This window comes from Peromyscus californicus, unplaced genomic scaffold (assembly GCF_007827085.1).
Source record: "Peromyscus californicus insignis strain IS unplaced genomic scaffold, ASM782708v3 Scaffold_7__1_contigs__length_154581171, whole genome shotgun sequence".
Taxonomy (NCBI): Eukaryota; Metazoa; Chordata; class Mammalia; order Rodentia; family Cricetidae; genus Peromyscus; species Peromyscus californicus.
Genome location: NW_026294595.1, coordinates 111,957,077 through 111,972,602, shown reverse-complemented (window position 1 = coordinate 111,972,602; position 15,526 = coordinate 111,957,077). Strand labels below are relative to the sequence as shown.

At 44.7% G+C, this 15,526-nt stretch overlaps 1 protein-coding gene and 1 long non-coding RNA gene across 2 annotated transcripts in view; one reads left to right on the top strand and one right to left on the bottom strand.

Moving 5' to 3' along the window:
- Positions 1–286: 286 nt before the first annotated feature.
- LOC128101674 (uncharacterized) lies at positions 287–12,068 on the bottom strand. The gene is made up of 3 exons (XR_008215161.1): positions 8,706–12,068; positions 2,359–2,506; positions 287–336 (listed from the first exon to the last, which is right to left on the bottom strand). It is a non-coding gene; the product is annotated as an uncharacterized LOC128101674 (long non-coding RNA).
- Positions 12,069–12,842: 774 nt separating this feature from the next.
- Positions 12,843–15,526, top strand: part of Jag1 (jagged canonical Notch ligand 1) — a 35,775-nt gene continuing 33,091 nt past the window's right edge. Inside the window, exons 1-2 of the mRNA XM_052725011.1 lie at positions 12,843–13,434; positions 13,873–14,178. Coding sequence (XP_052580971.1) covers positions 13,354–13,434; positions 13,873–14,178 — 387 coding nt within the window. The 5' untranslated portion in view covers positions 12,843–13,353. The remainder of the gene's footprint in view (positions 13,435–13,872; positions 14,179–15,526) is intronic.

Below are 15,526 nucleotides of genomic sequence, written 5' to 3'. Positions count from 1 at the left end.
TGGGGCTGAGGCATCAGCAATTTTTAGAGTTCCCCAGGTGATTTTATTGTGTAGCTAAGGTTGTCTGTGATGACTACAGGTTTAATGGTCCTGGTACAATTCTGATACATTTTTTTTTTTACATACCCTATGATTACAAAGCTCTCTGGATGGTCTTCACATTTGGTTTTCTCCATATGCCTCCTGTGTCATCTAACATAAAGTAGAAGTTTAAAAAATATTACCCACCAAATGACAAAAGATTTTTCATGGGGTTCATATAGTAATCTTCCTTATAAGGAACTCACCTTTAATTAGTCACTGGAGACCATTTATTCTCTGAATACTGCTTGGGTCCTGAAACAAGCCAAAAGGAATGTATTTTGTGTATGAAATTTCCTATGGTGTTTTGTTTTTCTGAAACTGTAGGAACTAGGGAACTCTTATAGGGAACGTCTTCCAAGTCTTCAAGGATGTGGCAGGAGAGTTTAAGAATGTGTTGCTAATGACACATACCAGTGATTCTGGAGTATAAAGGATATATTTGATGCTCACAGTATCCTATATCCACATTTTCAAAAATTAAAGAATTCAGGATTAAATGAAATGAATAGTTTTCAGGTTGACACAGGGGCTGAGCTGGGACAGGGGACTGTCCCTGCAGCTGCCCGATGAAGGACAGAACAACGAAATTGCTAGAGCTCTGTTAGTGGTATGTGTGCTGAGGATTGATCTCAGAACATTTCAATCTTTTCAGGGGCAAGGGGGAAGCTGTTCTCAAAGTCATATTATCTGGCCACAAGAGTGGTGTTTGAGCGGGGAGAGGTGGACTCAAATCCACCAGCAAGCAAGAGTCCATGAAGACCTCAACAGATAGAGCTAGAGGAGGTCTAGCAAAAGAAATCCAGCTTCTCTAGCTTTCCTCAAACCTGTGACTTCAGCATTCTCTTGGGTGGCTCTTGTTCATGGTAGATCCTTCCTGAGGTCCCCAAAGTGAAATGTGTCCAGTAGTCAGAGGCCAATAGAGCTCAGAAATAGCACTAATAATGTTGCTAGGATGAATGCTAAATGGTATAGCCATTGGGAAAACAGCTTGTCATTTTCTTACATAGGGATCAAATAATCCCACTTCTTGATACTCATCTATGAGAAATAAAAATGTATTTTGTTTAAGCAAAAGTCTATGTATAAGTGTTGCTAGCAGCTGTATTCATTAAAAATAAAGGATTAAATGCAAAGATCTCTCAATTGGGGATAGACAAACTGTGGTATTAGCATATCATTCAGAAATTTAAAAGGATAGAACTTACTAACAAATGCAAAAAAAAATATGTGAATCATAAGTACATTCTGCTGAGTCAAAGAGTCTGACTCAAAAGGCCGCCAATTTTGTGGTTCTGTTCATAGGACATTCTAGAAAAGGTAGAGCTATAGAATCTAGAGGGTAGGACTGTTACCTAGGAGCAACATGAGGTAATTGGGCATGATGGGAATGTCCTGTGTCTAGACTGCATTTGTCAAAACTCACAGAACACTACACCAAGAAGAATTTCAGATGGGTCTGGTGGCAAAGGACTATTCTAGCAACTTGTGAGGCTGAAGCAGAAGGTCCTGCCTGGACTACAAAGTGAATTCAAAGCTAGCCTGGGCAGTTTAGTGAGACCTTGTCATAAGAATTAAAAAAAAATAAAAAAGGACTAGAGAACAGGATCAAGGGTTATGCGATCAGGTAATGCCATTCCACAGTACTCAAGTTCCATTCCCAGTACCCATGTCGGGTGGCTACAACCAACTGTAACTCCAGCTCACAGACATCTGTCTGGACTCCGGGGACAACTGCCCTCATGAATGTACACACACACAAACACACACATTTTAAAGATAACAATTTTTTAAAAGGCTTGGAATGTAGCTCAATGGTAAAACACTTGCTTATAGCACATGTGAGGCTTTAGGTTCATTCAACCATGCAGTACAGGAAAAATAACTACGATGGAAAGATTTATAGGCTTTCTTGTTTGATTGTTTAGCTGGTTATTTTTTTTGAGACAAAGTCTCACTATGTATCCCCAACTGGAGTTCTTGAAGGAACACCAAAATAGCCTCTAACTCATCTTGAGCTACATGTATGTGCCTCCCATGTGTTGCTTAAAAGCCTGAACCACCGAACCCAGCTCAATGAGGAAAAATATTAACATGTAAAATTGGAAAATAAACCAGCAACAGGTTGGAAATTAGAAAAGATATAAAAAAGAGTTTTAAAGCTTGTAGCCCTTACAGTGTTTTCACTCTAATCCCAGACCCCAGTTTGGTTTTGATGGTAATTAGGAGGACAAAGTAGATTCCTTTTGCATGCCTCTGAAGTGAACAGAAACTCACCTTCTCCCCTTTTCCCTGGAGATCAAGATAGCACACAAGCAGGGTTTCTCACTCTAATTGTCTCAGCTCCATGAAGATTATATGGTCCTGGAGCACCTTTATGAATTCATTCTTTTGATATGAAATCTCTTTCTGTTCCCTGTTCAAACTGAAAAAAAAAAAAAAAAAGAAAGGCAAATTACCTTGTGTGTGATCTGATTAAAGTACTATTTAGGACCTCTGTTTTCTGCCAGTGGACATCCAGGGTCTGCACTAGTGCTAATAGGATTGAGAACACCACTTTTACAAGCATTATCTCAGTATCACTGAGGAACTTGTGAGAAATGCAGAATCTAACCTTGGGCCTGCCCTCCTCCCACAGAATAAGAATCTGCATTTTAATAAAGTGTCCACAGGGCTTACCTGCAGATTAGAGTCTAAGAATTCTTGCTCTAGATTTAATTGTCCACTCTAATTGCATAATAATCTACAGCCTTCATAGCTACTATGAAAAAAATAAGACCCTTGACTCTCACTCAACCTACCATGACATTTACCCCACTGACTATTAGCTATGTAACTCTATGGAAGCAAGTAGGTATACAATGGTATGTCCTTTCTGAACCTCAGCTTCCTGTCTGTAACATGGGTATAGTTATAGTGTTGCTGTGGGGTTAAATTAAACAAGAAAACAACACTATTATAATTCACAACTGACCCAGGGTTATATGCCTGAGTTGTCTCACTTTATTCCTCAATGAACCCAGACTGCTGAAAACTGGTTGGGAGAACACTGAAGCCAAATCCCCAGTCAGGTGAGCCATTTGAATGAGTTAAATGGTCTGGGATGCACATGGCCAGAGGGAGAGGCAGATGGCCTTGGTAATTGTCCACTTCGGGATTTAGTAGATTGGCAACTTTCAGAGATTGGTCTTTAGAGTAAGACCTTGTTAGCAATGTAAATTCTAGGATGCTACCTCAGACTAACTAAAAATTCTGTACTTAAGCTTCATAATCACAAGCCTTCCCAATGACACTTCTACATGCTAGTAGGGCATTATCAATAATGGCAAACTGCTGAATTGTCTGCTTTTATTTAAGGTCTTATAAAGAAGCAATACTTAGAAAGATTTACTGAATTCCTAAGCCAGTCCTTCTGCTTCTAGGTTACTGGTTTTAAGTGTCAGTATTAAAACACATTGGTGTGTAAAAACATGTCTACTTTTGTTATGATGTATATTGCCAGCCATCTACAACAGATTCATTCAACAGCTGGTAATCATGTTTCTGTTATATGTCAGGCACTGGTCCAGACTCCACTAACAGAATAAAACTCACTTAAGTGATACAATCATCACTTGTAATTGGTTTGTTAATCAAAAACACTGGCTAAAAATGGAATCATGAAAGATGATACACAAATGCTTCACTTCAACAGAAAACATGCAAATTGATATTTGTCTGCCCATTTTTAAGCTAAGATAATTTTTTTATTTACATTGGTAGGATTGCATGTAATCACATAGATAACACATCATTTTTTTAGTATTCATTCCTTAAATTGCAATGAAAGTTAGACATAGAAAACAATCAGAATGCAAACTCTGATCTCTATTTTTAAGACATTTTCAAGTCGGTTAAAGTTGTCTTGGTCACGTTTATTCAACAAGAATCTACTTTTAGCTACTCATATTTGTTTTCCTCAAGTTATATTTGATTTAGTATGCATGGAAGCAACAGCTCTCTTTTGGCACACTTATTCCATCGGTTTATGTAACATTGCCTGGAATGATGTAATTACAAAAACAAGTACAGGTTGGGAACCCACCCAACTGATGATTGGAAAGTTTACCATCCTACCCCTCTTTATAACTGAATTGCACAAGAACATGAGAACTCAGTCTATTGACTGTAAGAGTTCTCCATGCTGTGGGAGAACACACAGCATGTATTACAGGAAGGACAGAGAGCTTCAGTCAATCACCTGGTTAGTTTAAAACTTTGGTTACAAAAAGTTTAAGTCAAGATTTGTTGCAGAGAGGCCTGAAAATAACTTAGAGACACTGAGCAGAGCAAGTCTATAGTAATGAGATTTTTAACTCTTATTCCAGTTTGCTGAGTCAAGTAGAGGCTGCTTAGTTCAGTTTGGTTACCCTAAGCTGCATGTAGCTCTCAGAGGCTTATTAGTGACAATGATCTTTCTTTGGAAGGTTAAGAGCTAACACTTTGCAGCTCTGCTTGGTTTTGTTTGTTTCTTTTTTTTTTTTCAAATTTCACCCACAGAGGAAGGATCTGTTGCCACAGTAATGCTACCCAACAAACCAGCTCTAAACTTATCTTAAAAGAACCAGTTGTTAATTCTCACAAGAGTATGGGTTGACTGAAAGGTTCTGCTGACCAAGATCCATTCAGCTGACCTCAGCTGGGCTTGTTCATTTGTCTACAACTATCTTCTGGTTGAGAGAGAGAATGGCTGGTCATGGATGAGCTTTCTGTAGAAAGAGCAGTATAATCAACCTAATTCTGGACATCTGTGCTCAATGTATGTTAGATTAGGGCTTCTTAAACATTAACGTGCATACAAATCACACAAGGATCTTATATAATTGCTGGTTCTGATTTAGAGAGTTCTGGAATAAAGACCTGAGATTTCCAAGATTCTGTGTTTTGTTTTGTTTTTGGTTTTGTTTTATTTTGTTTGTTTGTTTGTTTGTTTGTTTGTTTCAGACAGGGTTGGAAACTCATTAGGTAGCCTGGACTAGCCTTGAACTCTTAATCCCTTTCTTGAGTCCCACAAGGCAGGGATTATAAGTAGATGTCAGGTATATGCTAATAGTGTTGATTCTAAGACTGCATTTAGAGGAGCAAGGGTAGAGTATGATAAAGCTTGCTGCTAGGTACTCTTTGTCTGTGGACCTGATTCCTGAAATTCCCCAGCACGACCTCCCACCACAGCAGAGAATCTCTTGCTCTCTTCTTCTTTTTACAATAGTCCAGAGAAACATCTCTCTGATTACCTTTGATGGCAAGGACTCACTGTATAATGGCTGGTTACAGAAACAAATTTTGTCTTTCTATTGAGTTAAAAGTCAAATTCCATGCACCCTCCATCCACCAATCCCAATATGCCATTTGCAGCTGACAAGTCATCTCCTTACTTGTCAGCCTGTCTAACATAGTAGGGGGGCCTCCTTTCCCCTCTTTCCTAGTTGGACACTCTCCTAAGTCCTTCAGCTGCTCTACTTGAAGGTCTTCACATTAGGACCTTATGATGCCCTTTCCCAGGCATGGCCCAGTAGGTTAGTATTACACTTAGACATGGTATCCAGTATATATCCAAAAGAATTGAAAATGGGGTTAAAAAAAAAGATACTTTTATGCCCCCCCCCAAATAGAATTATTCAAAACAGTCAAATGGTAGACACAACTCAATTGTCCATCTCAAGAGAATGCAGCCAGGCGGTGGTGGCACACGCCTTTAATCCCAGCACTCAGGAGGCAGAGGCAGGTGGATCTCTGTGAGTTCAAGGCCAGCCTGGTCTACAAAGCAAGTTCCAGGAAAGGCGCAAAGCTACACAGAGAAATCTTGTCTTGAAAAACCAAAAAAAAAAAGAGAGAGAATGTATTTTTAAAAAAAGCATAATTCAAACACACAATGGAATCAGCATTAAATTATAGAGAACAGGGGCTAGAGAAATGATTCAGTGAGTAAAGTGCAATTATGAGGACCTGATTTCAGAGCCTCATTACCCAGGTAAGGCCTAGATGTGGTGATACATGCCTGTAACACCAACACTGTGTAGGAAGACAGAGGAATCCCCAGACATGGATAGCCAATCTAGTTAAATCATGAGTTCACCATTCAGTAAGAGATACTCTGTCTCAAAAATAAACTAGAGAGAGATGTATTAAGGCACCCAATATCAACTCCAGCCTCTGAATGTGTACATATGGGGACATGGACTTGCATGTGCGCTCTCTCTCTCTCTCTCTCTCTCTCTCTCTCTCTCTCTCTCTCTCTCTCTCTCACACACACACACACACACACACACATATACTTTCTTTTAAAAAATGGAGATTAATTTTTCTTTGTTTTACAATAATTACCAGAATGGAACCCGTGTCCTTGTGTATGCTAAGCAGACATTCTACTGATGAGCTATACCCCAGTAGAGGAGAATCCTAACACACGCTGCAATGTGCATGGACCTTGGGGACATTTGCTAAGTGAAATCAGAGATAAACGCTGTATGCAGCCACTTTATGTGAAGTACCTAGAGACAGAGAGTTAAATGGTTGTTGCTAGGTGCCCAGGGGAAGAGGAAAGACAAAGGGAGTTATTTAATGGGTTGACTTTCAGTTTTGCAACATGGAAAGCTTTTAGAGATTATTGCACAACATCAATGCTCTAAACACCATCGAACTTAAAAATAGTTCAGTATGGTAAACTTGGTTATGAGTACTTTACTACAGTTTAAAAACAAAATCTAGCTCCCAGACCAGAGACAAGTCTTCCAGAAATATTAAAAGGCTAGTAAAAAATATGCAGGGACTATGGGTGCTGCTTGCTTAACTGCCAACCCCCTATATTTTTAGTAATGTAGCTCAGACCATGGGCAAATTGCACTATTAAAGCATGTTTCATGTGTGGTCTAGTAAAAAAAGAAGCCCCTAAGTTCCTCTTCAGAGAAATAGTTGATTTCTCTAGTTTCTAATTGGCTTTAAGAAAAATATTGTTACTTTAGTGCATAAAATAATAATCTTTTGGAAAGTTTATTTGTTATTTGTTTTATCCTTCTTTGTTGTCATTTAAATTTTTTCTATGCTTTAACTTTATTGACAAAGGAAATAGGAATTCTGCCACTGTCCTGAAATAATTTCTGAATGATGCTTATAAAAAAAAAATCTATGTATCAGCAAAGCTGTATTATGGCTAGCACTGAAGATCTAGACATTTATAATGGGTCAGTATTTCTATGCTCGCTAATATTTGTTTAACCATCCTTAAGCATTCTTGCAATAAAACAACCATAAAAATGATTTACCTTCCAAATGAAAAAATTAAACATAAATGTTACAATCATCCAATTTTGATATTCTTAATAACTTCTAAATCAGAGCATATATCAGTTAAAGAGACCATTGGCTTGAGAACAGAAGTGTCAAACACAGACACAGAGTTGTAATTTATTGAGAAACATTAACCCAAACATGAAACACTGTGACCATTGGCAGGTGTAATCATTTTTCTTTGACACTCAAATTTACATGTTTTGGAAATTTTCCCAGATAACTCAATATATTCAAGTCTCTTGTTCTCAAGTTCCAACAACTTCCCTCTCTCCCTAACTCTCTTAGATGTCGAGGTAGATTTCATTCTGTACTTCTTTGGGAAAACTGCCTGCAATCGAGGTGAAAACACACTCCCAGCATTCACTGGGCTATGGCAGTGTTCAAATGCTACCTGCTTCTGGAAGTGTAATTTTCTTTGGTTCCTTTTAGGAGGTGCAAGGTTTGTAAGAGCATTTAAATTGGTCAGTCACACCTATGGCTCAGTGTGTGAGCAAAGGACCCCAGAATTTCTATGAACCAAGTCATCGAGTCACTCAGGTGTCATCCACAGTCCAGGCATCTCCTAACATCAGTACCACCGAGAAGGACCAGTGAACATTTCTAGATGTTTTGTGAACATACAACTTGACAGCAAGAGGATATTTTCCCCTCAAAGACTCAATTCTAAGAAATAAAAAGTATACTTTATAAGCAGGACCATTTCTCCCCATAGCTCCAAAAGTGATAAACTATCACTAAGAACATTGAGTCAAACTATCACTAAGAACATTGAGTCCTAAGGAATGAAGTAGAGACATCAGTCCCATGCTGCCTAAGTTTTGCGTCTTAGATTTAGAGCGATTTTTTGTGATTGGTTTGTTAAAGAAAATGTGGAAACATAACTCTGTTCACCTTGACAGTGAGGGTGAGGTGCAACTAGACCAGGGCAGGCAAAATTATGATATCTACCTAAAGCCAGACAAAAACAAAGTTTCAAATAGCCTCGTACTAAATTAGTCTTGATAATGCAACAGACTTACAGTTTTGGTTTTCAAAAGAAAATTAATTCAGCTTTTTTGTGTATGTGAAATGAAGCTTTGGAAAAATATGTCTGTGCTTAATTTATGCTTGAGGGGGTAAGCTCATGGCTTATTTATGATTGCTGTGGGAACTATTTTACTTTTTAACCTGACTTTTAATATTTCATGTGTGGTCCACCCTTAAGTGGTAGGGGGTTTTCTATGCACAATTCCTTGTAGTGAGGAAGAATGAGAATAATCCAGGAAGACAACCTTATATGGAGACGTTGTACTTACCTGGAGAACTGACTGGGCAGAATTTCTAGGAGCCTTGACCAGGAGTCTGAAGCAGTAACCCATTATAGGACAAGAGGATCTTCCAGGACATATAAGTCTTCTTTGTCTCTATTGAAAAGAGACAGAGAGATATTATATCCATAGAATAGGACTTGAAAAGATGCATTAACTTTTCTGCAAACAGGGAGAGAGAGAACCTTGAGAGATATAGCTCAGCTGTTAAGATCACTTGTTGCTCTTTCAGAGCGCCTGAGTTCAGTTCCTAGAATCCACAGTGTGGCTGACAGACATCCATAACTCCATTTCCAGGGTATCTGATGCCATTTTATAACCTCTTCAGGCACTAGGCATGCATGTACTACACACACACACACACACACACACACACACACACACACACATACACACAGGTTAACCAGACATATACATAAAACATATTTTAAAAACAAGATAAAAGATTTTAAAGGGCGCATTATATATTCCTCGTCTTTAATTCGGACTATTTACTGCAATGAAGAAAAGAATTAGAAGGACAAGTAATCAGGGAAAAGAGCCATGGGCTTTGGTTACTACCTCCATCTACACCACCTCTAATCCTTGAACATGAATGCTTTGCTCTACCCTGCTGAAGTCCAGGATTTGGGTGGTTTCTGCCATGTTCTTGGAACTTTGGATAATAACAGGTATATCAATAACTATTTCCTCAACATTTTGTAACTGACATTTCAAAGAGAAATTTGGAGGAATTTTACAGTGAACAAGTCTATTCCCTAGATTCATTGGTCCCTTCTCCTGCCCCCACTCTTCTCACTCTTCTGTCTTGCTGAGATAGGATCTCAGGACATAGACCATGCTGGCCTTGAACTCAAAGTCATCCTCCTCCTTCCCATGTGCTAGGCTCTAAGACTTTATTGCTTTCTTTAGGCAGTATAGCTAGTCACCTAGCCATTCTCTACTTTTTATGCATTTAAAGTTACATTGTAGGTCTCATTTCAAATATTTCTAAATGCTTTTGTACTGATATAAGTAATGGGGGGGACTCTCAATCTTTCAATCTCTCTCTCTCTCTCTCTCTCTCTCTCTCTCTCTCTCTCTCTCTCTCTCTCTCTCTTTAACAAATAATGACTGGCACTGGTTTCAGATGTGCTTGTTAGTGAAAGTTGATAATGCGCACACCTGTGTCACCCAACTCCTTATTAAGACACAGATAATAGCCTTATCTCACGCTCAGGAAAGCATCAAACACATCAAATCTCCAACCACCCACCACCCTTCCCATACTTCATTTTTCACCTGAGACTAGTTTTTCCTGTTCTAGAGCTTTGTATAAAGGAACTCATACATGTTGTACTCTTGGTGCTGGGCTTATTTCCCTTCATGTGTTATTCTTTAGATCATCCCTGCTGCTGCATGCAACAGTTACTTCTCAATAAATATTGATTAGCTGATTCTTATCAGTGTTGACTAAGGATTTCAGTTGATTAAACGGTTTAAAATACAATCATTATAACTTGAACGTCTCTTGGTAAGCCCTATGGGAAGTTGGTACTCTTCTTTGATGATTCAATAAAGTTGGGGTACATTTTGTGGAACAGAAATTGAGGCATCATCTTTAAAAAATTACAGAAGCTATCCAAACACATGCAGTGGGTCCTAGGGTAACTGGCTCTGAACCCCTCCTTTCTCTCAGGGGTAAGGGTAATGGCTAAGTGGCATTTTTCATGGGAATGTTTTCTGGACTATTCATTTACAATTGGAAAGCAAAGCTCGAAGGCAGGCTATGGCTTGGCAAGGGGAAATGTCCATATCTGAATTCTGTTTAGTAGTAGTTCCCCATTCTCTAGTATGGGGCGGGTGATCAAGGAAGTAGAGGACAAAGCTTCCACCCAGAGTACATTGCAATAAACGTAACTAGCTTCTTGGGGGACTCCCGGCTCACTGGAAGAGCCCCAAGTGAAATTTTTCGAAAGAATCCCCTGTAAGTCACAACTGTCTTCCTCAAATATGCCTTCCCAGGCTCAGAAATGACTAGGGGCTCTGTGCTATTTGCTGGGAGAGTTTGGTATTTATTAGTGATTTGACATTCCTGTTAAGTTACATGGGTGCTTTTCACTACTCAAAACTACTGTATTTCCTATTAAAGAAGTGAGCTAAACTCACTGGTGCCCAGGTACTGATCTCAATTTTCATGAAGCCGAAATTGTTACTAGCAGGACTATTGTAATCCCAGGTAGCTCTTCAATGTAACTCAGGTGGCTAGCTCAAAAATTCCCAAGTAAATGCCTAACTCTACAGCCTCTTTCCAGGTGGCATGGACTATTGGATACAGCTTTAAACTTGAAGACAGCTTTAGACCTTAGAACCTCAAGGACTGTACACTCTAAGACCACTCCAGCCTTTATGGGCTGTGCAGCTTTTTTTCCACACAGCTTTGCTTTAAAACCACTATTGAGTACCCTAACTTGGTGAATAGAGGTAAAAGCGAGGAGTTGAGCGAGAAGTGGGGACTATTGTTTCTGGAAACTTTAGTGGGTAAAACCTGCATTGGATTAAGATTGGCAACTGGATGCTTTGCGTTAGTGATAATTGGTGGAAAAGGGGCTGGGGATATTGAGGAATGCTCAGGTGTCTGCCGCCTGAGCCAGGTGTTTCTATGACCAGTTGCAAACTCATTCTGATTTTGGCTATGTGCTTCCCAATTATGTATTAAGTTCCCCAGGAATGATCAAGATGGGGCTCATTGCCATTAAGAAATCACCGTTTTCGGGTGATTAAAACGCCAATATTGCTGAACTATCTTTGGTAGCCTTGAACCAATGTACCGATCAGCTTTCTTGACCCCACCAAAAGGTATCTGGTACTGTCTATACTGGGCCTCTTTAAATGTAGCTCGCCACAAATATCTATTTTTATGTTATCATAATTCAGCATGTTGGAAAGTATTTTTCCCTTGACCCATCAATGCCCTTTGTCTAACAGAGCGCGAAACTGATCCAGGAAAAGCCACACTTTTCTTCATGGCGGGCCCAATGCAAGGTATGAAACTCCATTCGTCCCTCAAGTCCTTTAATGGAAATCTGTATTCCTTAAGAGTTCCGTTTAGACCCAGCTGGAAAGAGGCTGGCAGAGGCTTCAGCCAGCCTGTGGGTTCCCTTTGACCTTGATTATGAGCAGGAGTGTCGCCGCTAATTGCAAGGCCTAACTCAAGGTGGAAAATGGCATCGCTTTCCACATCACCCAGGAGAAGGCAAGTTCTGTGGCCCGCGACAGCGGTGAGGTTCTATTCAGGCGGCGCTTCGCCACCCAGAGAGCAACACGGAGGCCGCCTACAGGTGCAATCCCGCCACTGCGCGGGAACGGGAGGCTGGCGCAGCCCTCCGCGACTCTGCAAGCCCTTCCCGAGGCCTGAGCCGAGCCCCCCCCGGGTGCCCGCCGCCCTCTCCCCCTGCTTCCCCACGCCTCTGCCCTGGTGCGGTCTGGAAAGGAAGCTGGGAGCCCTCCGAGGCTTCACGGACTGAGATTTGGGAAGGGATGGCGCGCGGCCGAGGCTTTCCCTCGAATTTGCGGCAAGTCTGGCTCCGGGAAAGTTTTTCAAAGTTCCCAGCAGCGTCTGCCTAGGTCGCCTCTGCGGGGCGAGCAGACGGCGACAAGCGCGCCAGTCTCGCCGCCGCCAGCACAGAACTCTGGGCTCGCTCGCTGGGAGCGGCCCGGGTTCCCGGCGGGCAGGCCCTCCTCCCGGGGCGAAAGCCGCAGCTGACGCAGGCGGCTCGGAAGGCGGAAGCCGCCCGCCCCAACTGCTCCGGCCGCACCGCGGCGCCTACACCTGGGGCTTGCCTGGGAGCTCAGGCCGCGCACCGAGGGGGCGGCCCGGCGGAGGCACTCCGGGCGTCCCAGAGCCACCGGCTCCTCCACGTTCCCCCCGGGTCCTTCCTTCCTCTCGGCCCGAGGTCCCCAGGGCAGTGGTTTGCGTGTGGGGCCCCCCGGACGGCAACACCACCCGGTACATCCCGCAGCCCCCCAACCCCTTCTAAGTTCCTCCCCTCCCCATCAACCGGGAGGAAAGGGGCGTGCCCGCTAGGGGACACGCCCCTTATGAATATTAACAATCGCGCATGCGCCTTGTTCCGCGTGCTGGGTAGAGGTGGCCAGCCTGAGTCGCGGCTCCCAGACGGGCTCTCCGGGTCCCTCTCTCCGAGAGCCAGGCGGGCACGCGTCATTGTGTTACCTGCAGCCGGCCGGCGAGCTAGGCTCAGGTTTTTTTTCTTTTTCCCCTCCCTCCCCCGCGTTCCATGCAGCTGATCTGAAAGGGAATAAAAGGCTGCGCATAATCATAATAATAAAAGAAGGGGAGCGCGAGAGAAGGAAAGAAAGCCGAGAGGTGGAAGAGGAGGGGGAGCGCCTCAAAGAAGCAATCAGAATAATAAAAGGAGGCCAGCCTCTTTGCCTTCTGGAACGCGCTGCTCTTGAAAGGGCTTTTGAAAAGTGGTGTTGTTTTCCAGTCGTGCATGCTCCAATCCACGGAGTATATTAGAGCCGGGACGCGGCGGCCGCGGGGGCAGCGGCGACGGCAGCCTCGGCGGGAGCACCAGCGCTAGCGGCGGCGGCGGCGGCGGCGGCGTCCGGAGTGCCCGCGGCGGGCGGCGCAGCGATGCGGTCCCCACGGACGCGCGGCCGGCCCGGGCGCCCCCTGAGCCTTCTGCTCGCCCTGCTCTGTGCCCTGCGAGCCAAGGTAGGAGTCTCTCTCCCTCTTACTCCCCGCACTCTTCACCCTTCCCTCGTAGCGTCCTGGACGCCGGCGGCTGTGGCTCCTAGAGCAGGCTCCCGAGTCCTTGGGCACCAGGCTCCCTGACCCTGACTTTTCATCCAAGAGGCTGCAGTGGGTCTGGGAACGCCGGCTCCCCAGATAAACTCCAGGCAGAGTAGAGTGCGTTCATTACGCTCTTGGCCCCTCGGGGCAGTTCTCCCATTTTTTCCCCCTCGCACTTAGTTGTTATGCCCCTGAATCAGGTCAAGCTCTGAACCTAGTTTTGCAAAATTATTTTCACTTGCCGCCGAGGAGTCTTCGCGGCTTGGGAGTAGGAGTGGGGGTGGGGGGTCTCAGGGAGTCTCCACCTCCACCTCGAGAGAAAAACTTTCTCATGAATTGACCCTCCTTCCTCGCCGGCAGGTGTGCGGGGCGTCGGGTCAGTTTGAGCTGGAGATCCTGTCCATGCAGAACGTGAACGGAGAACTGCAGAATGGGAACTGCTGCGGCGGCGCCCGGAACCCCGGCGACCGCAAGTGCATCCGCGACGAGTGTGACACGTACTTCAAAGTGTGCCTCAAGGAGTATCAGTCCCGCGTCACAGCCGGCGGACCCTGCAGCTTCGGCTCAGGGTCCACGCCTGTCATTGGAGGCAACACCTTCAATCTCAAGGCCAGCCGTGGCAACGACCGTAATCGCATCGTGCTGCCTTTCAGTTTCGCCTGGCCGGTGAGTGAACGACTCCCGGACGGAGTCGAACGCGGGCGGAGCTCTGTATTCCCTTGAGAAGGATTTAATAGCCCCTGGCTTGAAACTTGGCGCTAAGTGGAGAGGCTTTTGAGGTGGCGAGTCTGAGACCTCATGCTATAGCTAGACCTTGAACAAGATGGGCCCGGCAGGTCTTCCATCCTCGATGGTGTTTGCTTAGAAGCGTACTGAAGTGGGGACACTGAAGAGGATTGGAAGGAAGGGAATGCCCAAGGATGCTAGTTTTATACTTGCTACTTGCAGTAGCCACCCCCAACCAGGAGGTAGTTGTATATGATCTCTTTGCTTAACTAATTAAAACTCAGAGCGCCCTGGAAGGCCACTACGCACAGTCTGCCCTGCGAACGCTGTCCAAGTTGGCACCCTCCCCTTTCCCGTGAGCCGCCCCGAGGGCGGGTGTGTCCTTCCTGCAGGGCGTGGGGGAGCCGGTTTCCCGCGACTTCAGGGGAGATTTTGGTGTGTTGGAGGGCGCTCTCCCTCAGGGGAGATTTTGGTGTGTTGGAGGGCGCTCTCCCAGCCTGGGATGGCGGCTGCAGGGGTGTCTCGGGCTGATGTCCAGGCTTTAGTCTGTGAACCCCCGCCCCCTGCCGGCCCCTTCCTCCCGCCCCAGCTCGGTATAGCCTTGGCTGCCTTGCTCCCAGCGGTTCCCCAGCTCTGGAACAGCTGTGTTGGCAAACTTCTCCGGGAAGGGCGGGAACCCACTCGTCCGGAGGGCACACAGCCTCCACAAACCCTTCCGGGACTGTGGCAAGGCTTAGAAGGGGAGGCCCGCTGGAAGTAGTGTTTTCGGGTGCAAGTCCATGCACCCTCATCTCCCTTCTGGGCCCTCCGGACAGCTTGAGGCCGGCGTACAGCTGGCCGACTCTGTAGCAAAGCCCTTGCAACATCCCAAAATGGGTGGAAGGAAGATGGGTGCGATTGCAGAAGGGGAGGAAAGGGAAATGGTGGGGGTGTGCCCGTTGTCCAGGAGGCGTGACTCGCTGCCAGGACTGGTGCTTGGCCAAGCTGGAGCTCCGAGGGTGGGTGGTAAGAAGGGGGAGCTCTGTGCCCCGGAGGATTGCTTTCCGCCACGTGCTCTGATGGGGTGCGCTCTGCTGCCTCCTACCCGCGGGTTTGGGCTGTGATTTGAAACTCAGAAGAGGGGCGGGAGAGGAGCCTGTCTGGCTCAGTCTGTGTGTGAAGCTGAGCTAGCTGGCTCTTAAAAGTCTGCGTTTACAGGAGTTGGCCTTTGCTGTGGGTTGCGATAAGACATTTATCAAAAACATGCTATTAAAAGGGTCTTATTTTGGCAGGGGACTGCTGCTGTAGG